This window comes from Macrosteles quadrilineatus, unplaced genomic scaffold (assembly GCF_028750875.1).
Source record: "Macrosteles quadrilineatus isolate MER2022 unplaced genomic scaffold, UCM_ALF_1.0 Scaffold_6__1_contigs__length_79288215, whole genome shotgun sequence".
In the NCBI taxonomy this organism is placed as follows: domain Eukaryota; kingdom Metazoa; phylum Arthropoda; class Insecta; order Hemiptera; family Cicadellidae; genus Macrosteles; species Macrosteles quadrilineatus.
In genome coordinates, this window is record NW_026542599.1 from 11,551,948 (window position 1) to 11,573,142 (window position 21,195).

The window sequence follows — 21,195 nt, forward strand, 5'->3', positions numbered from 1 at the left end:
TTCATAATAGGACGAGAAGACTTGTAATATCCAAAGTCAATGGTACGACCTAAGGTAGAGGATATTGTTAACAAGAAATTTTAAAGTGTAACGACGGTTTTGATTTTCAGTTTTAAGTGTTAAGGTTTATGAAGTAACAACTTAAACAAAACTTACAGATTCAGTTTTTGTTTCAAATGATCAACGTTTCAATTTAGTTAGGTAAGTGACTTACTAATTTTAAAAGTGAAAACTTAAAACCATTATTATCATTTACGAGTATAACGACACTGCTAGACGTTTGTTGTTATGGTTCTGAAACAAGATTGGCTGATTCAAAATATGATTTAACCCAAATTGATGTATCCTGGGAGGTAAACAAAAGTCATTCATCTCACTACAAAATCCAACTACCATTAAACACAAGGGAAGATTGCAAAAGCTATAAGAATTTAAATTACTCATGAACAGTCTTTATTCATTATAATATACAACTTAATGGAAAAATAACATTAGACACATTGGTTAAAGTACACAGAACATAAGTAAGGAAATGCCGTTGCACGATGTAGCTCAGTAAATAAATATAAGATCAGCTGTTTCATTAGTCAGGATAATTTTTTAAAGCCCAATGATCAGGAACAGCTGGGTCCAGTTTTGAACCATCAAAAATCAGTATTTTCTCAGGATCGATGAAAAAAAGTGAACTAAAAGACTCTTAAAAAAAAACTCAAATAAAGCATTACGTTCAGACTGGTATGTCCAAAAGGCTATCACGTTTGTAATGCATTCTAGCCGCTTTGTTCAGATTTATAAAAGATGGCAATTAACCAAACTGGATAGTTCTTGTAGTGAAATATAACAGTAACAAGATTATGAAATTTTATTAACAATACACTAATAAATTGACTTGTCAAAACTATTTTTTTTTTTTTTTTTTTGCTAAATTAGAGGAGGAGTTAACGAGAAATATGTACAGCTGATACCCTTGACTCCAGCTGAATCTGTTTTTTAACCAAGAAGAATAAGAAATACTTATAGCCTAGTCACACAGCACATGTATTGAAAACAGCTATTTTCGCTTTGACAAAAGCTATTTAAATTTAACTAAACAATTTTACAGAAACCCCAGGTCTGTGAGACCCTATTTGAAAATAATGAACCCCACTTAGAAACACACAAACCGAAACCCTGGGCCTGTGAGACCCCACTTTTAAAGCACTAACGCTGGGCTTCTGAAAGGGCTTGTTATGAACAGACAACCTGTCAAGGTCACGGCACCCAAGCAAAATGAACAAAAAATATATCAACAGGTAGGGGAGGAAAAGGTGGGAAGGTATTGGGGGAATGGAATTCCCCAAATAAACAATTTTACCAAAATGTGTTTTTGAAAATTCCCGTGGGCCTGTCAGACCAGGGTTTCGGTATAAGTGTTAAACGGGTAAAAAAAAATTAATAAAACTTTCAACAAAAGCTTGGAAAATATTCAGATTGAAACATTGACTGCTTTTATTAAGCTCGAGTACCATTAAACAAGCTTAGAGATTTTAATTTTAAATGAGGCTAGACTGATTTCAATTCTTACTCATGTACCGTACCTTTTACAAACCAATTACCCTTAAAAAAACAAAATAGAATATTAGATCAAGAACTTAGTACAAGTACTAATTAAATGTAAACTAACAGTTAAAGGTGGTAGAATTTTTAGTAACAAGTTACCAAAAACTTCTTAGGAAAAATTGGTAACAATTGCAATTTCAAATATTCTTAGATTATTTGACACTATTGAACCAAAATTTACCGTAATAAGATTTATATAGGGGTGTGCGAATGTGATATAAAATATTGTATTTTATATAGATTACATAAATCAAAACAATGGACACTGTTGTAGGTTAAACTCAAGATGATTGGGCAAGCCTTGGTTGAAATTGAAATAATAATGTAAACATTCGCTAGAAATTATTCTATCAAAACTCTAAAATTACTATTCACACACCCCTTAGATACTTCATAGATCCTACATTATTTATGTAACAGCAACAGCACACACTATGTTGGGGGAAGAAGTAAGAATATGGCAACAAAATTAATTACAACCTCAACTTATAACAATTGTAAAAAAATGCAATGGCGTAAATAAACACAGTTTAAACTCAAATCTTCTCGTCATACTTACAAGCCTTTCAGTTTGAATGTAAGATACGCAGGACAGGGTCAGCCTGCTAATCCTGTCCTATGTCTCCTTAATTCTCAGGCAAAAAGAACTTAATCAAACCCAACCTTTCGATGTGATGTTCAAACCAAAACCGTCTGGAATCATTTTGCACGACAAGTTCCACTTGTAATTTATTGACTGAGCTACTGGTAAATATTGTTGATCACACAATAAACAGTTTATCACAATTTGTACACGAGAGTCGATGGACTAGAAGGTCGTTTTATCATCTCTTGGCGAACTGATTCACATAGTCTTTCACTTTTGTACGAAATGCGTCCTTGTCTTTCAGATACAGCTCAGCAGCTTCTATATTCAGGGGATCGTCAAAGTTGAGCAGATCCTGTGAGAAAAACAGTTGCATTTTATTTCATCTTAAAATGTACCAAGCCTGTGTTTGCGTGTTTTGATTTGTTAGTGTTTAAGAATAACTTGATTTAAAAGTGTTGTTAGTTGTTACTTTTAATCCGACCTTGCATGTCACTGATCATGCAAACAAAGAAAAGATATGTTGGAAATAACATTCAACTCATTAACTACTTGGATTTTAGTTTATGTCTTTTACTATATTGATGTAAGCCTACTGCTGATATACTTCATCTTTTACTATTGATAAAATTAGACATTCCATCCCAGTGTTATACTTTTCACCAGTTTAAAAAATCTAAATTGTCTTAGTTACTTATGTGAGCCAACGACAATTTGTGCTGATTGAAATTACTAACAATTACTCTTGAATACTCGACCCTTTTTACCAAGTTAAACTTATGGATTGAATTATCGTCACTGTGAGCTATAGCAACTGTCATGATTTATCAACTATGTCAGCAACAAAAAATAAGGTAGAAAATAGAAATTTACACACTAACACTTTCTGTGACTGGCACACACAACTATGTTATTTTTTTGGAAAAAAATGGCGACAGCTGGTTAATAAATGGAATGTCTACTTCAGTATCTAATAGTCAAACTAGCGGCTAGTCCCTGCCCACCAAATCTGTTCGGGAGCAAAACTTCTACCCTCCCTCCAGCTGAATTTTTATTCCAATTAGTTTTGCCAACAGTGTCATTTGGAGGCTTCTGATTGACTATAATGAAGGTTTACTAATTGAAAAATTAGTTTTGTTCAAAAAATAAAATTATAAATGCCTCAAATTCAATTTTATAATCATTTTTTATTAAGAAATTAAACTATCATAACCTAACCAAACCAACCAAACGCGCTGATAATGAAAAAATCCAATAAAGGTTTATTTATCGAAAGAAATAGTTCTGTTCATAAAATAAAATTATAAATGCCTCAAATTCAATTTTTTAATTATAAAATTAAACTGTCATAACCTAACCAAACTAGCCAGACTTGCTGATAATGAAAAAATCTGAGACAAAAAATTGTGCCGCGGGTGAGGTTTGAACCCGGCTCTTTCAGTTCATCAGCCCGACACTTTATCCACTATACCACCGAGGCCGATGGTATCATGCCGTATCGTTGTGGTAATGGTGTTCCCTCAGCCAATCAGAAGCCTCTAAATAACAGCTGGGCTGGAGGGAGGATAGAAGTTTCGCTACCGAACAGATTAGGTGGGCAGGGACTAGCCGCTAGTAATAGTCAATACTAAATATAAATAAAACAGAACATAAACCACATTGGAATCACAGCGTTACAAGAGTAAATTTAATCCTCAAACATTGTCTTTCAAATGTTCTGGGACACTACTACAACAGGGAGTAGCACTTAAGTTTTGACTAACCGAATATCTAATAATTCTTAGATGAATCAAACTGTCAACTTACAGTAAACAAAGAGTTAAGCCCCCAAATGACATCTTTCAGTCTGCGAGTCGGAGCCCAGCCTAGGCCGTCGATAGAGTTTTGCCGCAGCAAACTGAGGCAAATGTCGCCCTCTTCGCTGATATTCGGATGCCACAGTTTTGTTAAACACTTTACACTGGGGGGCTGGAACCATAGGAGTACAATTTCAATAATGATAGCTGTAATGAAAATGGTCAATACTTTCTTGGTACATGATTGGTAACAAGCCGATAAGGTAAGGAGATAAAATATAGCTATAGATAGAAAAATATAGATTTTTAGCTTGTGGCCTACCGTATTAATACACTTTTTTGTATTTTTGTGAATGTTTAAAGCCAACCACATTTTTTAACTGTAGGCTATTTCTAAGGAATCGATACGAACTCTGATCATGTAGTGAAAACGAAAATCCAACAAAAGCTCAACAAAATATTGGATAGTAAGCAAACCTTTATCTTTTGTTGTATAACATTATTAATTTATAGCCCAATGAAAAATGGCATCTGAGTCAAGAATCCAGACTGCTTGTGACTGAACCAGTAACCTTCAGAATTTAAGGTGATCGTTTTAACCACTTAGCTACTCAGATTTTTATGATTAGGTATAGTAAACTACATAAATTCCGGGATATTCACTACATTCTAAAATGTAGGCCAACCCCTTAATCCTCGAAATTAATCTCCTCCAAGTTTTAAGGAGGCAAATTTCCACTTAAAAATGTATGCCTTATCAAATTGATAAGATTATCAAGTTAACCATAGCATGACCGTTTAAATTAAAGTACATTTAATGGCCATTACATCAGTATCCAGAGGGAATCGATTTCTTGTGTTGGCAATTGGAAATTGAGTATTAAGTTACTCTGACCGGAAGGACAATATTTACACCTAATGACAAGGTTAATCTTACCGCCATGTTGTACTCTTCGGTAATGTAAACGTGGAAGCAGAACCTCCCACCAATCCAAAAACCTTCATCTGGAGTAACAAACAGGTTAAACTCATGGAGAGAATGGGGATCGTCAAACTTAACCCTGCAAGTATTTGGTAGCATCTGTTCCATTTCTTGAACCTGGAACAATATTTATATTGAAATCTATTAAATTGTACTAACCTTAGGATTAGCCACAAATATAATTAGCTATTCCACTCAGTTTCTTGTCTATCCTTAGTTTCGGTTCAAATATCTAATACTTACCTCTTAATTACACAGGCCTAATACACTCTACTAAAAACTCGGTTTATTTTGGCACTAAACGTTAAGACATTTAAAAAGTGTCGGTTTTGACTTTTTACAGCGCTTAGGCCTAGCCTATATGACCTGTTAAAACAATTTCTGTCAAAAAAATAGGTTGGCCTGAAATTTAGAAAAGGTCCATAGCAAGGCACTGGTGAAAACAAACATGCCAATCGTGGCGACAGTTAAAAATATCAATTGAAGCATGTGAAAATCCAGTAGCCAAGTGAATGTGGCTCTGTTGAATATGCTTACTTTACAAGCACCACCTTTCTCTTCTACACAGCTAAACTCAACTAGACATGTGTGGATATAGTTACAATTGGTTAGGAATCCCATATCAGGTGTAGGCCTTCTGGTTATAATAATTTAGATGAAAGCTGGAAAGGTAGATAAGGCAAACCTTTGAGATAGGCCTAGGTATGCACATATTAGCCTACCTCTTTGATAAGAAGTTTATCTCGAACTGAAACTCTTTTGGTTGAGTTTCCAGCAGGTACAGTTTTGTTGTCGTTTGCATCTTTTTTCAATTTCCGAGTGAGTGTAATCATTACTCCTTCACCTGAAAAAAAACTTGTTTAACCCTCCAAGTGTCCATAGTTTAGGCCTTAATGTCCACCTATTTTTGGCGCATTTGCAAGGTTTTATTAAAACGGATCTGAGAAGCTTAAAACAATGTTAATTCTAATGTTCTATATACCATTTTGTTTGGAAAATCATGGGCTTCAATATTATATATAAAACATAAGGAACATTTTTTCAAAAAAAAAAAAATTTTTAGGTAAAAAAAATATAATTTCGAAAATTTTCAAAAAAAAATAAGTTCGCGGTCAATGAAATTGTATAAATTATAGGCCTATAAATATTTGAAAATAGCCACTTTGTTCTAAATTTTATGAGGATTACAAATATATAATAATATAAGGAAGTAGATTTACAAATAAATAAGTTATGGGCAAAAAACTGATTTCAGTACATAGCGTTTAGCTAAGAATGCATAGCCTAACCATAGCTAGGAATCTGGCTGATAATTTACATCAATATCACTACCTACTTCTTCAGGATCATCAACCAGCACTTCAAAACCACTTAACCCTTTGAGTGCCAACGTCCGGGGAACCGGACGTTTTTAAAACGAGCCAAAAGTGCCGACGTCCGGCCGACCGGACGTTTTTAGAACGAGCCAAAAGTGCCAACGTCCGGGTGACCGGACGTTTCGTAATGATCGAACAGTTGTCATAACAACCGAATGGATACTCGGATTCTTTTAACCCATATATTAACATTGAGTCGAAAGTTACTAGATGCGATACATCGATTTTCGTTGGTCGAAATATCGAAAATTCGATTTTTACGAAATTTTAACCTAAAAATCGCCAGATCACGCTCGGCATTCTAAGCGCGACCTTCGGGAAAAATCATCGGCATTTTTTGAGCGTTACTTTTATTTCTCGCCTGGCACTCTAAGGGTTAAATCTTCTTATAATGCACCACGTATATCACTACTTTTGATTTTTAACACTAAAACAATGATAAACGTAATAAAACACATCAGTCATCGGTCCGGGGGAACCTAGCTGTTTACAAATACACGCACGTCAGCTGTCTGCTACAATATTTTCGGAACTAAAATGAATAGCGCTTAGAGACAGACCTCTGGAGAAAGCTTAGAATATTACGGAAAGAACGATACCTAACTCGATCCAGTTCAATCCGATTCAGTAAGTCATAGAGCCTTCGCCGTAAACGATGTCTGCGTGTCGAAAAATCGACAAGTAACACTACACAAAGTGTGCTGCTTGTCGAATTTTCGTCAAGTAACACTGGGAGGGTTAATATTTGACAGGATCTAAGTAGTAGCATTTACCTTTTAATTTTATTTTAGGCCTACACAATTTAAATAGGAAGGTCTAATTGAAAACAATTGATGTGATAGTAATTAATTGGATTAGCATTGTCTGAAATAAATTAGGTTTAAGTTAGCTTCGTTATAACTGAAACATTACGTTATCATAGTTACTGGCTGGGCAAAAAAGAACACATAGGCTACAACAAATATCAATTAAACATTAACAGATCGAAGGAGTAACTGAATTCGGCAAAACATTAAAAAAAATTGTAATGTAGAAACAATAGGCCTATATCGACCGAAAAAATTTTATATAGCCTAGGCCTATATAAGCCTATTGGTATTTAAACTATTATTAAAACTATCGGTATTAATCGCAGGTTCTCTGCGGAACTGTACCCATAAGTTAAACTTTGTAAAATATTACGAACTAACATATTTTTTAGTTATATTGAAGAAGTAGGCCTAGGCCTAGCTCTAAAATTTGTAAAGGAACAGACCTAGGCCTAGATATAAGAAAACCTGAAACTGAACAAATTATATGCCTGCACATGTATTTTTAGGAGTATTATTTCCAATAACGACTTTTTAACGTTACCTAGAAGGTACTTAGCAAATATAATAAAATTCGCATACCTTAGTAAATCATTCGCCCAAAACAAAACTTAATTGTCAAGGATTGTAACCTCAACCTCAACAAATCGTTCTGTTTTAACAAAAGTACAACACAACAAACAGAAGCACAAACAAGCAGACTTCACACAAAAACAGACGTGACGTATGTCGTACTTCGTGCAGCACCGGGCGTCAAGGAGAAAGCTATTACCCGTACTAGACGTTGATTATGCACACTAGTTAACTTAGGACAAAATGCTGTCGTTTTGGGAAGCATAGATTACACATTCCCTGTCTATGGTGGAAGTAAGTGTCAACATTATACCTCTGTGAAGGGGTTAAAGTCACATTTTACTAATTATGATTGTTTTTTAAATAGTATTACCAGTTCAAAATATTATAACCCATAGAGGGATATAAGGAGACAAAAATCTTACTTCCTATATTACTATACAAGTATCCATCCAGAGAATCGTAGCAAGGCCCACTACGTAGGCCCTGCTATTGAGGTGCAGCGTGGTGTCCCAGATTATCGACACTGAAATAGTCCCGTATTGTCGACAACTCAAAATATCGACAGTGTCGGTAATGTGGGATGTCTGTAAAATGGGATGTCGGTTATTTGGGATGTCGACAATCTGGGACCACACAGATGTTTGCTTGGAACCAAGGCCACACTGTTGGAACCCACCCAGGTGCAGCTACTTAGTCACCTGTCCCAACCAGGCTTTAGTACAGGCGCAGGCCTATGCCTCACTCGTGGGAAAATGCGCATCAGTAACAGTACCATTGAACATAAGAACATTAAGAACAAAAGGTAAACAAATAAAATAAACCTTAATTACTCGTCGTCGTTTATTTCTAGTGAATAAATTATGACAATTCCTGGCATAAAGTATATATTCTTTCTTCTATTTATTCATACAATGATAAAAAAGTGCCCCACAGTTTAGTTAACCCATTTTAGCAGTTGAGTTGTATGTATAAATTATATTTTAAAAACATTATACACAATTATAAAAATATTTCATTTCATAAAGAAAAAAAATAAATTGGTTTTCTATAATATATTGTTAAAATGTGATCATTTGCTTTGCAAAATATGGATTTAGTATCGTACCTATTGCATATAATGGTAGATGAATATGCAAATAAACATAATCGAACCATGTACGAAGCTCTGATAGGCTGCAGAGTTAGGGCTATCACAAGATGTTCTATTAACGGGCACAGATGGAATGTATGAGTTCATCCATACGAGATATTTGCACACGCTAGTGTAGACACTAATTGTCGAAGCCTGACTGCATTTCTTGGAAATCTTGTCACTAATTTCACACATCCTCAAGTCTGAGAACGTGACTAGATTAATGGGTACTGCTAAAAAATCTTTGTCGTCACACTTCAAAACAGCTCCGAAATCCCCTTTGCACTCTCCAATATTATACTCGTACTCTCCACACATCCACTGATCCGTAGAACTCTCAGGAAAGGCTTCTCTCAGAGAATTTGAACAGTTGCAGGGTTGAATTAAATTCATTGTCTTTTTCAGTGCTGGAGGTATCTCCTTATCCCATTCGATTCTCCCGTAACTCCCGGACTTGCAGGTTCGTTCGACTTTGGTGAACCTTTGGTCAACCCCGAAATGTAAAGTTGAGACCACTTTATTATTGTACTTTGGCAAGAAAGGGTCAATTTGTACCAATGCGAGGCTGAAGTAGTCGTTTAAACCTGAATTGTGTATGACTAACTTCTTGCTAACCCTTCTCTGTACATGTTGGTCTTGCACGTTGCCGTCCACCCCAGCGTAGACTACCAGCGATGTATCGTTCTCCACCACATTGCCTCCTTTATACATACAACGTGCTGCTGTCAACACCCACTCAAGTGTTATTAATGACCCACTGCAGATCTCGTCTTCAGAGGATGACATGAAGATCAATACTGCGAATGGAAATTCCCTATCGGCTGGGGGCCTTGTTATCCAACGCCCTTCGAAATCCACTGTAACTTCTGATAAAGAAGAATAAACCATTAATATACAGCCAACAAAAAACGAGCTGAAATGCAACATAAAATATATATTTTTTCACAAAGTAAAAACCTGTAAACATAACTATTTTTCAAATAGAACAGATGTTGTTATGTTTTCACTATATCGATAAAGAAATACGATTTTAAACTAAATACAGGGTTTTGTGAATGAGAGAGGCAATCCAGCTACGTTGGATTATTATTACCTAATATCTTTAAAATCACCATGGTTATTTTATTGCAACACTCTTAACAATAAGTTAGTAATGTGAGTATGTTAATCAACGAATACTATGTTGATACAAATTATGGTTATTTGCCAGATATACTAGAAACACTGAGCTATAATTAACAACTAACTGTAGTCATCACTTCTCGTGTACTTTCCTTCCACCATGCGTGAAGAGATTTTTGCCACTTGTGGTAATTTTGTAGTGTAATAGGATGGTAATAGAGGATGTATCAGTGTTCCCATACGCGGGATTTTACTAATCTTTATCCTGGGAGTAGGTCACTTTGTTTGAAATAACAAAACACTAATTAAGGAAAATAAAATAAAATTGCAATATGGTAAGTTACAAAAACCGTTTGTCAGGGCCGTCGCGTGAGTTAGGACGACCACACCGGGCAGGGGGTGCCTCGGAAGCGGCGGTTTCGGAGGGCACCGCAGGTCCAAAGGCAAAAGTAGTACACAAATCAACCGATTTATGTTAGATGTGCATATAGGTGATAACTAACTTACATAATTAGGAATCGAGCACTCTAAGTCATAAAATCGAGCTCCCAAGCCAAGCTTTTACGATTTCAATGTTTTGGCTATCGCTAAACGTCTGCGGAGACTTTTGCGGCGATCGACAACAATGACATTTTTGTGATCGTGTAAGACGCTGATAATTCGTTCGAGACCGTGGGTGAAAATCAAGATTAGCTGCGATTGTGGCGAGGATGATGTTTATATTTTCGTAACTATGGGGCGCGGGAATATTCAAGATATTGCCGCGGCCGCAGAAGACAATGGTGATTTTTAAATTACCAACCGCGGGAGATAATTTTGCCGCGTTCACGAAAGATTATGATGATGAGGATGATGTGTATACGACTTAATTTTTGTAGTATTTAATCGTGGAGGACGATGAATACATTTCCGTTACCGATGGATTTAGGTTTTTATTGCGATTACGGGTGACCTTGATGATGCATGCGACCGCAGGAGATAATATCGACTATATTTCCGTGACCGCTGCATATATTAAGGATTACACTTGAGTGCGGAACGACGATGATGTCTACACGACCGAAGGATAATCTTGATTTTGCCATGATTGCAGAGGTCATTAACTATATTTCCAATAACGATGGATACATTCAGGATTAAGCCAAAATCACGGAAGAGGGTGATGTTTTTGTGACCGCGGTAGGTATTCAGGATTTTGCGGCAATCGTAGAAGACGATTATGATGTCTACGCTATTAGGTGGCGGCGACGTAACCAACCATGAGCATCGTTCATTTTTTTTGTGGGGGGACTGCCTGACAACATCCCACATCCATCCCGCCCTATGCACCGATAAACTACGAGACGGCTCTGCCGTTTGCGTTTGGCAATTTGTTTCACATTTTCAATGTTACTGTAATTATCACTCTGGGAAATTAATTAACTTGAGTTACAGCATTAACTAATTATAAAACCACAACAAACCCAATATCTGTAAATTAAGCTACATGAAAACTATCCAAGTATGCTAAACAATCTAATAGGAAAGCGTAGCGTAATTCAATTCATTGGTTCTTCTTCTCAGCATCTGTCCATGTCTATGTTTTGTTTTGTTTGTTTAGGTTAAGTTAAGAAGACAGTTTCACCAATCACCATTCACCATTGTTTGTTTCACTTTACCATTGAAAAAAATGTTTGCATACTACACAGCCTAGGCTTGAGCTGCAATTCCTCAAATCAATTTTTCTCTTATTTACAAATTTGTTAGTACAAATAAACTATCATGTCTAAGGAATTAACTCAATCACAGAAGGATAGAATTGAACGAAATCGCCAAAAGGCTTTACAACTAAGGAAATCAAAAGTTGTTGCTCATCCCTATTTCAAAAAGTAAGTACCCTTAAGCATAAACAACGTTTTAATTATAAAACCCTAACGAAAAAGATCGATTTTCCAACTAAGAAACATTAACTTATATTTGATTAGGTTTTGATAAGTGTAAAAGAACTATCAATGATTAACTTAGTAAAAAGATGATTAACATGGGTTTTGCCACAGTGCTTACATTGTGTTTTGATTGGTTATTTTATCAAAATACACCGCCTTAATAACTTAGCTTATGTCTTGGAATGGCACTTTTTGTCAACAGATAATTTACAGAAAGTTATACTGTCTAAGTTACTTCTCGCCCAGACAAATCCGAACCAAATAGTATAAATTCAGACCAACAGGAATGGATACATTTTAAAACCTCACAGGACATGCGTTGTATAACGGTAGCTGAATAATTTAACATTAATCAGTGTGCAATAGCACATGAGTCATACACATTTTGTTATCCAAACCAAAAATAGATCTGTACAAGAAAGAGTAAGTTATAGTCTGTATTTCGAGTATAGCCTAGGTCATGTTAGTTGTTAAGGTGTGTTGAAGGAAATATGTTTCGATAAATTTTGTCCCCAGTAATAGACCAAGACCTATACAATTAAATAGAAATAAATTTACACTGTGGTTTTTTTAGTCAATGACTCTTTCCTCCAACACAAGAATAATTTAGTACGGTAACAACTCTTGTCAGCCAATAAACTTTGCACTGTGATATAAAATCACTCAATAAGGAAGAATATTTTTTCCCATTTCTAGTTCACCTTGTGCAGTTGAATGTCTGGATAAAAATATAATTCGTTTTGAGGGAAGCAAGTTCACTGATTCAGGAGGTGGATTTCTCATTGAGGAAGTTACTGGTCAACAAGACAAGAATGTAAGTATTCTCAAAAAAACTTAAAAAATAGCCTAAAATTATCAAATTTATTACCGGTAACGGTACATTTAAGTTTAGCAGACACCTCCTTGGGTTGATCATTATAGCCTACATTTGTGTTGTTGTTTTTGTACTTGTCTATGTTTTGTTGTATATTTTTTTCCCAACTGTCAAAGTAAGCTACACTATATTAAATCAATAAAATTGACCATGTACCAGCTTGGGAATTACTTTTGTACTAATATTGTGTTCAGGCGTTATGTAAAAAGCTTTGTCTATTGTCCACTATGAATTCAATGTAAGTAGGGGTCCCAGAGACCCTCCATCAAAAAAGAGGACAATTATGACTCGTGGAACTTACCTTGGAGGGGGGGGGGGGGGTTCAACTAATTTTTTTAAAATTTTGAATTACTTTTAGGCCTATGCGTTTTAAGGGCTTTAAAAAAGTTTTTAGATTATTTTAGATAGGTACTCAAACTTTCAGCATTTTGGAATTTTTTTATCTAAATAACTTAGTAGCCCATTGTATGACAATTTTAAGCTATCATGTTCGATTTGCTAGCCAATTCTTTACCATCACTGAAATATTTGCTTTTAATTTTAATTCAGGCATGCTTATGTTAACAATGCAATTGAAAAAAATTTGCAACTAAGGCTTTTGACTCAAAAACGTTTATCTGGATTACTGGATCCCCCCTCACTTATTATCAATTACTCGATTAGAAATATGTTTTTCAAGACTAGGAGTCTTTAAACAACACATTTTGAAGTTTAGTGGTACAATCCATGCAATCCAAACTCGGGCGACGTTTTTACTACAGAGTGTGAAATGCAGTTTCTTCAGCGACACGAGCAAAATGATTGAATTAAGAAAAAAAAAGAAAAAAAAAAGAACTGTCAATTTCAGAGGATGATACAACTGCTTAAAGGTTGGGGTTGTGTTGTTTTTTTTTTGTTTTTTTTTTTTAAACAAGTAAACCTTTTTCAAACTAATCCCTTTTTTAACTTGACTGAAGATACAAATTCTCTTTTCGGCATTAGTAGGGTCTAGGAACGTTCTAGAATGACAAAACAAGATGTAAGAAAATTATTTTAATGTAAGCCTGTAGGAGTGTAAACATAAGCAAAAATCATACGAGGAGCTAGCTGTAGTTAGATAGGCACTGGTCTGTTTGGTGGTGAGCATAAACAGAGACAGCTAGGTTAATTTTGCCGACAGTCTTAGTTTTAAACACAAACTTTGATTCAAAAAGTAAACAAAACTTCTAAATATAAGATATAATTACAGTGACACAATATTTTAATTTAATTTATACCAATTTCATTCTCATCCTGGGCGAATGATGACTAGAGCCAATTACTAATAATAGGCCTAATATGCGTTCAGGAATAATTTGATTTATTTATTTATTCAGTCTAAATCCCGAACATTTTAAGGGTTTGCAAAAAATCCCCCCCGGACGTTTTTTATGTACCCAAAAAGAGGATGTCTGGGATCCCTAATTATTGTAAGTATTTTTGAGCAAATACCGGTAGATTAAGAGTAATCTACTATAAAGTATATTATATTGTTAATTGGCGAGACATCAGTTACTGCTATAAGCACTTAATGTGGGTAACATTTTTCATAGTGTCAATAATGATATTTTGATTTTGATTAGACTCAGCCGACGATCAACCCTTGGGTCCATGTTATTTTGTCCGATATCTATAGTTGTTCTTAGAGATGACAGTGGCTTATAACATATTTCTGTTATATAGGAGATCCCCACTATTGTCGAAGATCTGCCTGCCATTTGTATCCCAGACCAGCCTACCTGTGAAGAATGTAAAGAAAAGTTTGGAGACTCTTTTCTGTTGAAAAGCTTCGACTACCCGGTTTGTGATGGTTGTAGGTAAGTGTAAAAAAAGGTTTTAGTACCTTGTTTTTGCCATTAGAAAATAAACTTATTTTAAAATCAATTTGGGGTCCATTGAGAAGTTTTCCCAAACGCTGATGGCTACTTTTTCTGCAAACAGAACGTTGTAACTTTACTTAAGTTTAAGTTAACTTTAACTTTAAGTTATACAGATAACAATTAATCTTTTAAATACTGCAGCCTTCACACATTTTTTCAAGTATTTTTACCACCGGAATAGTTTTACCCATTAACAAGGACTAATGAGAGTAGCTCGTCACTGCATTTCACCGCTTATTAGTCGTACTGTTAACCCATTGGTCTTCAAAAACGTAAAATCTAATGTCAAATTATTGTTTGTGTCATTGTGTGCTTGATAAATAGGTAGTAGTACAGAGATAGTATAGGCCTAGAGGAGGAGGATACATGTTTTTCTTGTTGGTTGAAAATGGACATAACGTATTTAAATGAGATATAAAAGGATATGAATAACCTAAAAAAATATTCCGGTGGCAGTGGGTATATAAGTTTAGACAAATTATCTCTGCTTTGTCGTTTAATTCACCTTTAATCTGCTGTAGGCCTAATTAAGATATTATAATTACAGTACTTACATTTTCAATAGACTTACCCTATAGTATTATATATCTCTCTATATATTCCCGTTTTTTAGAGATAACGAGGAAAAGCACAGCTTAATTACAAGAACTGACGCCAGAAATGAATATCTTCTCAAGGACTGTGATTTAGATAAAAGAGAACCGCTGTTGAAATTCATCCTACGTAAAAATCCACACAACGTGCGATGGGGTGACATGAAACTTTATCTTCTGAAGCAGGTAAGAAGTACTTTGGAATTCATAGCAAGACAAGTTTTTAGTTAATGTGTGTTTTTGTTTCTACACATCACCTCAATTAATTATTTTAGGCCTACTGTTTTTAATCCAAGTAGTGAGATGTGAAGTAGATATTTTTATTAGGGTAATACCAAAACTTACTTAATACTTTTACTTTCTACCCCTATACATAGTAGGCTGTATGGAGAAAGCATTGTTTTCATCAAACATTTAGAGTTTAAGTTATGAGTGGATATATCTGTTTTGGGTCCCCCTTTACCCAAAGAAGTGGTTTTCAAAGTGATGTCTGTGTATGGATGTGTACAGAGCTACAGACCACACCTGTAGTCCGATTTTGATGAAATTTGGTATGTAGTGTAGGCCTATCCATGGTATCTCCAGGTGTTTTGTTAATTTCTTTGACATTTTGATTTTTAATGGTACTTTTTCCATAAAATAACAACAAAAATCAGGTTTATCTCGATTTTAATAAAAGTTTAGCATGTTATAGCCTTGTTCTTTAAATTCTGAACAAAATGGTACAGATTCCATTTCCGTATAAATTATGGTTCTAAAATTATGTTATTTTCCCATAAAACCAAAACATTGGATTTTAGGAAAAAAAGTTGGTTTTGATTAAAATTTGTATATTATGGTCCTTAAAATGTTGAACAAAATGGTACAGATCCCATTTCCGTAAAAAATATGGTTCAAAAGATATCATAACTTATATTATGTTAGTTATCCCATAAAATATGAAAATATCGGATTTTAGGAAAATTAGGTTTCGATTCAAATTAATGCATTGTGGTCCTTATAATTCTAAACAAAAATAGTCCAACCATTGCTGTAACAATTTTAAGGTTGAAAAGTTATTGCGACTTTTGTGATTTATCCTTATAGAATATCATAGTTACTCCCACCACTGATAAAGGTTGTTCACAAGCTTATGGGAGAAAGTATGTGTCGGTTTGCTGATACTTACTTTTATATTAAGTAAGTTTTGTTACTGACAAAGACCAGTTGAAAGGTTTGACATCGGCCATTCATTAATCATGAAGGGTGGGTGATAATTAAAAGGCACAAATGACAAAGGAAAAAGTATGTTTTTCACAGAATCTTTGCTCTAAGTTCTTTTGAATAATTTATAACTTTTAGAACATATAACTTAAAAATCTTATTTTTACCTTGTGTCTCAGTATTTAAATTTTAGCGCTCTTTGGCATAATGCAACAACTATTTTAATACAATATCTTATATTAGAATCAATATCCATCTTGTTTGGATAGTACATAACTATTTACAAGATGCAATCACTTCTTACAACTTAAGAAACATTTGAGTAATTGGAATTTTTTTTTTGCAGATTGAAAATCGGGCAATGGATGTCTGGGGCTCAGAAGAAGAGTTAGAGAAGCAAAGAGAACTTAGGGAAGAAAAAAGAATAATGGCTAAGACCAAGAAATACAACAAAAATATGAAAGGTAAAATTAAAGTGTATCTATACATCACAATATTTAATCAAAGAACCAATGTTGGCATGATGCTCTTCTTTACATTAATACCTGGTTGAAATAAACTCCATTGTGGACTGCAGTCAATTATTAAATCTCTGCAGAATTAGCAAATTTCTTGTCTGATTGGATCTATACTAAAATATTTCCTTAAAACTTGTCAGTTTTATTCCCTATTTAAATAACATTAGATTTAACGAGTAAGTTTTAAACTACAGGGAAGAAAATAGTGTTTTTTTTTATGAACAATTTCAGTATTATAGTTTGGAATAAAAATAAATTGCAAAATTTGCAGGGGTATTTTTTTTTTTTTTTTTTTGTCAAGTTAGCCTACATAATTTTCTATTTCTTCATAATGTTGGACTACGGAAGAGCTATATTAAAACTTTAACTTAAGCTTAGATTATCGAATAGCTTCAGTAGGGCGTCTCATATCAATTTTAAGTTGTACCTAAATGTTTTAAATAATCTAAAGTGCCAATTGTTGTTCTGTTTAGCTCTCCGCATGAATGTAAGAAGCTCTCTCTACAACAAAACAACTACAGCTTCTCACGAACACGAGTTTGGGTCGGAGACTTATCACGAAGAAGAAGACAATTACAGTCATACTTGCAAGTCTTGCGGCTACGAAGAAACGTTTGAGAAGATGTAAAAGTGCATTTAGATCATAAAACTTACTTGAAAATCCTAAGCTATCTTTCCAGTCAGGTAGAGTTCAGTTTAAAAGAGTTTTGCTCATATTTATAATTTAACTAGGTAAATTAGCTTTTGTTGTTTAACAACCTCGTTTATTTAGAGCCATAATGCTCTTTGTCAACACCCAAACAATCAAATTTGGTGAAATTTGTTTTGTTGAATCATTGAAATTTAAATTGTAAGAATCATGCTTGTAAGGAGCTGCTTAATGCTGCTTAAGGGTTTAATTCTAATGCTTAAGAGCAACGTTTAATTCGCAAAACAGCTCTTAAGATTAAAAATAAAAGTACAGTAGGATCTCGTTAATCCGGCCCTATATGGGGATTAGTAGGGCCGGATTATAGAAAATGCCGGATTAGTGGAAATGCATCAGAAATTGAAGTGGTTTTACAATAAACAACATTTTATTGCTTACGAAAACTATGATAACAATCATTTGAATTTCTGTACAGTATAGGGCTAATGAAATGTTGTTTAATGTATTATTGTGAAAAATAAACAGTGATATGAAACAGAAAACAACCGTACAGTACAATATCAGACGATGAACAAAGATAATCACTAAATACTGTACGTGTACAAAATGAAAATTACAGAACTTTGGGCCTACTGTACACTTTACATGTAAGACCTACTTAAACAACAGCAAAATAGTTTGTAATATTTTTCTGCTTCTTTGCATTAAAAGAAAGTTTTAAAACATTTTCCTGGAGCCTCTTTAGTGTCATAATATCGGAAGCCGAAGCACCGTTTTCTTCCGCCCAAGTTATTGCAGTTGCGTAGGCACAGAGCGCCGAATCCGTGTTGACTGTGTGTGCAGCTGCAGCTGTCGACGTCGACGTACTGGCTCCGCCCACTCCGCCCTCCTCGTCCCCCTCCTCCACGTCACTGCCGTCTAACGTTTTCGATGATCTCATCGTCTGTCATGATTTGACACTGCTCGTCGTCTGCTCCGTCTAACCAGGCGGTAACATCGGCTGATGTCAGATCTTCTGGATCGTCTACTAACTGTTCGGCTATTGCTTCTCTCAAGTCATTTAGCTCAGCATCTGTTGTCACTGTCGTTTGAGGATTTGATTGTCTTCTGTAATCCTCTAATAAATCAAGAGAAGGCCACAACTTCGCCCATGAACAAACAATTGTTTTTGTTGCAAGTTTTTCCCATGCGCTTGCAAGATTAAAAACAACATCTTTCAGGTTGGTTTCCTTCAGAGCTGTAACAACACTCCCCTCTTTTGACAAAACACTGTACAAAAGGGTTTTTTTGTAATTCGTTTTTATAGTTTGGATCACATTTTGGTCCATGGGCTGGAGTATCGGAGTTACATTTGGGGGCAAAAATAAAGCAGTGATTTTTCCATCCCTACTTTTTAACTCATCCTCATCTGGATGTCCAGGACAATTATCGAGCAACAAAAGTGCCTTTTGAGGCAGTTTTTGTGCTTTCAAAAACTTTTTTACTGATGGTACAAAAGTTTGATGGAACCATTCCAAAAAAAGTGTTTTTGTCATCCATCCTTTTGTCGAGTTTGTGTATGTAACTGGCAACTGTGTGTTTTTGAAAGCCCTTGGCTTTTTGGCTTTCCCAATAACAAGCAATTCTAATTTATGAGTGCCACTAGCATTACAACACGGCATAAAAGTTACTCTATCTTTGGCCAACTTGCGACCAGGGGCACTAGCTTCCTCTCTATGAACGAATGTTTGTTTCGGCAAAAGACGCCAAAACAGACCACTCTCGTCAGCATTGTAGATCTGATCTGGGCCTAAGTCCATTTCATCCACGATTTCTTTAAATTTTTCAATAAAAGGTTCTGCAGCCGCTACATCACACGAAAGCCTTTCACCAGTCATAGTTAGCAGTCGAATTCCAAAGCGTCGTTTGAATTTATCCAGCCACCCAACACTTGCACGGAAGTCGTCCTTTTTCATGATTTTGTTATAGAACAGTTTCGCCTTTTCCATTATAATATCACCTGAAATTGGCGTGTGTCGGCTCCTTTCTTGCATGAACCAATTATAAAGTGCGTCTTCTACTTGCGGAAATTCGCCTACTTTTAATGTCTTTCTTACCTTCGAAGATGATTCACTACTCCTCTTAAAGAATGATTCGATCTGCTCCTTCTTCTTCTTTATGTCGTGTATAGTTGCACGGCCGATATTGTATTCCTTAGACAGATGAGCCAACTTTTCACCCTTTTCCAAACGTTTTAAAATCGTATACTTTTTATCTAAAGTCAGTGTTACATGCTTACGTTTTCCCGACATCGCACTACACTTGTAGATTATATAGTATATACACTGTACTCACAACACTGCCTTCACTCAACTCACACGCCACGCACTGTACGCAACTACCCGTAGCAGACGTCAGTCCTCAGTGTACTGCTGTTGTGAAATATGGACACTCGCGTTTTCAAGTCTAGACATGAAAATTTACTGAATATTCGGCGAAAACACAGTGCCGGATTACTGGACGTGCCGGTCTAATGAACGGCCGGATTATAGAGACTCTACTACCTGTGATATTAAACTATATTTTAATGGGTGAAGTTGGAAAAGCATTAAATGCTGTATTTGAAATACTTTCCTTGAAGGTAACACTGGATGAACCAACAATCTTCATTTACAAAATTATATAAATTTGTGTTAAGTAACATATTTTAAACGGATGTACAAATGTATATTTTACTTTTTTTTAAACTGATTACATTTCTGGAATTTTTATTCATAAAAAGTAATTTTACTGTATTACACTATGCATTGTTTACATTTTAGTCCTCTGTATAATTTTTTGTTAAACAGATTAAGTAGGTATGCGAAAAATTATTTCCACAGATTGTTTAGTTTTAAGTTCTAACCCATTTAAATGTGACAAACAGATCTTAAATGATAAACGATAAAACATGTTTTTTTCAATGTATTACTGTGATCTTCAAGTAGGTCAAAACTGCTCAAGTTTATAAATCCCTATAAAGTATTTTATTCTTTATTTTAGTGTTCAACTTTTTAGCAAGTATTCTTTCTACCTTTGTAATACGTTTATTAATTGTAATATTTAGCGTTTGAATGCATAAATCACTTTAGGAAATGTACAAAATATCATTTATGAGTCAGGGTAGTTGAATATAAAAACATAGATGTTTTCTAAAAATGGCTGGCCCATGAACGTCCCCAATAAATTAGATGAATTATTGAGATGTCCAATGCCCTGAAATTTTGTATTGTTAGTTTATATGTTATTTTCTAATTTATTCAGCCGTATGTACATTTTATCCCTCTTTTATAGTTATAAAATAAATAATTACATATCAACCCCCTTATTCTGATTTGACCTTACGTTTTTAAAATATTCTCTGTTATATCAAAGCAAAGTTATGTCTTCTACTGATACATAGTAGTTAACCAAATCACAAGCTGCAAGGGAGTATACCTTTCCTGTATATATTGGAAACGGCTGTATACTGCCGGTTCCAACATGTGCCTATCCAAGGCACTGCTGTGCACAGCCACAGGACTAGAGAAAGGGAAAGT

The 21,195-nt window shown here is 34.9% G+C and overlaps 4 protein-coding genes across 4 annotated transcripts; 1 reads left to right on the plus strand and 3 right to left on the minus strand.

The window, feature by feature from the left end:
- Positions 1 to 436: 436 nt before the first annotated feature.
- LOC128996528 (NEDD8-conjugating enzyme UBE2F-like) lies at positions 437 to 7,819 on the minus strand. Its single transcript, XM_054421909.1, has 5 exons — positions 7,731 to 7,819; positions 5,686 to 5,807; positions 4,919 to 5,080; positions 3,992 to 4,153; positions 437 to 2,540 (listed from the first exon to the last, which is right to left on the minus strand). Exons 2-5 carry the CDS (start codon positions 5,794 to 5,796, stop codon positions 2,424 to 2,426), a joined length of 552 nt encoding a protein of 183 aa, XP_054277884.1. The 5' UTR covers positions 5,797 to 5,807; positions 7,731 to 7,819; the 3' UTR covers positions 437 to 2,423.
- A 942-nt stretch (positions 7,820 to 8,761) lies between these two features.
- Positions 8,762 to 9,796, minus strand: LOC128996526 (alpha-fibrinogenase-like). The gene has a single exon (XM_054421907.1). It carries the CDS (start codon positions 9,781 to 9,783, stop codon positions 8,830 to 8,832), a length of 954 nt encoding a protein of 317 aa, XP_054277882.1. The 5' UTR covers positions 9,784 to 9,796; the 3' UTR covers positions 8,762 to 8,829.
- A 1,860-nt stretch (positions 9,797 to 11,656) lies between these two features.
- Positions 11,657 to 20,934, plus strand: LOC128997232 (DNA repair protein complementing XP-A cells homolog). The gene is made up of 6 exons (XM_054422843.1): positions 11,657 to 11,846; positions 12,600 to 12,717; positions 14,479 to 14,612; positions 15,289 to 15,454; positions 16,818 to 16,935; positions 17,463 to 20,934. Exons 1-6 carry the CDS (start codon positions 11,740 to 11,742, stop codon positions 17,615 to 17,617), a joined length of 798 nt encoding a protein of 265 aa, XP_054278818.1. The 5' UTR covers positions 11,657 to 11,739; the 3' UTR covers positions 17,618 to 20,934.
- On the minus strand, positions 18,547 to 19,929 carry LOC128996601 (jerky protein homolog-like). Its single transcript, XM_054421997.1, has 2 exons — positions 19,309 to 19,929; positions 18,547 to 18,780 (listed from the first exon to the last, which is right to left on the minus strand). The coding sequence occupies exons 1-2, from the start codon at positions 19,927 to 19,929 to the stop codon at positions 18,547 to 18,549; spliced, it is 855 nt and encodes a 284-aa protein (XP_054277972.1).
- Positions 20,935 to 21,195: the final 261 nt, after the last annotated feature.

Coding starts and splice junctions, on each gene's coding strand:
- LOC128996528 (XM_054421909.1), bottom strand. CDS start 5,796: ATGATTACACTCACTCGGAAATTGAAAAAAGATGCAAACGACAACAAA. Junction 5,081..5,685: donor ATAAACTTCTTATCAAAGAG/GTAGGCTAATAT, acceptor ATATTGTTCCAG/GTTCAAGAAATGGAACAGAT. Junction 4,154..4,918: donor CCGAAGAGTACAACATGGCG/GTAAGATTAACC, acceptor CTATGGTTCCAG/CCCCCCAGTGTAAAGTGTTT.
- LOC128996526 (XM_054421907.1), bottom strand. CDS start 9,783: ATGTTGCATTTCAGCTCGTTTTTTGTTGGCTGTATATTAATGGTTTAT.
- LOC128997232 (XM_054422843.1), top strand. CDS start 11,740: ATGTCTAAGGAATTAACTCAATCACAGAAGGATAGAATTGAACGAAAT. Junction 12,718..14,478: donor CTGGTCAACAAGACAAGAAT/GTAAGTATTCTC, acceptor TCTGTTATATAG/GAGATCCCCACTATTGTCGA. Junction 16,936..17,462: donor ATACAACAAAAATATGAAAG/GTAAAATTAAAG, acceptor TGTTCTGTTTAG/CTCTCCGCATGAATGTAAGA.
- LOC128996601 (XM_054421997.1), bottom strand. CDS start 19,929: ATGTCGGGAAAACGTAAGCATGTAACACTGACTTTAGATAAAAAGTAT. Junction 18,781..19,308: donor GCAAGTTGGCCAAAGATAGA/GTAACTTTTATG, acceptor TCATGGGCGAAG/TTGTGGCCTTCTCTTGATTT.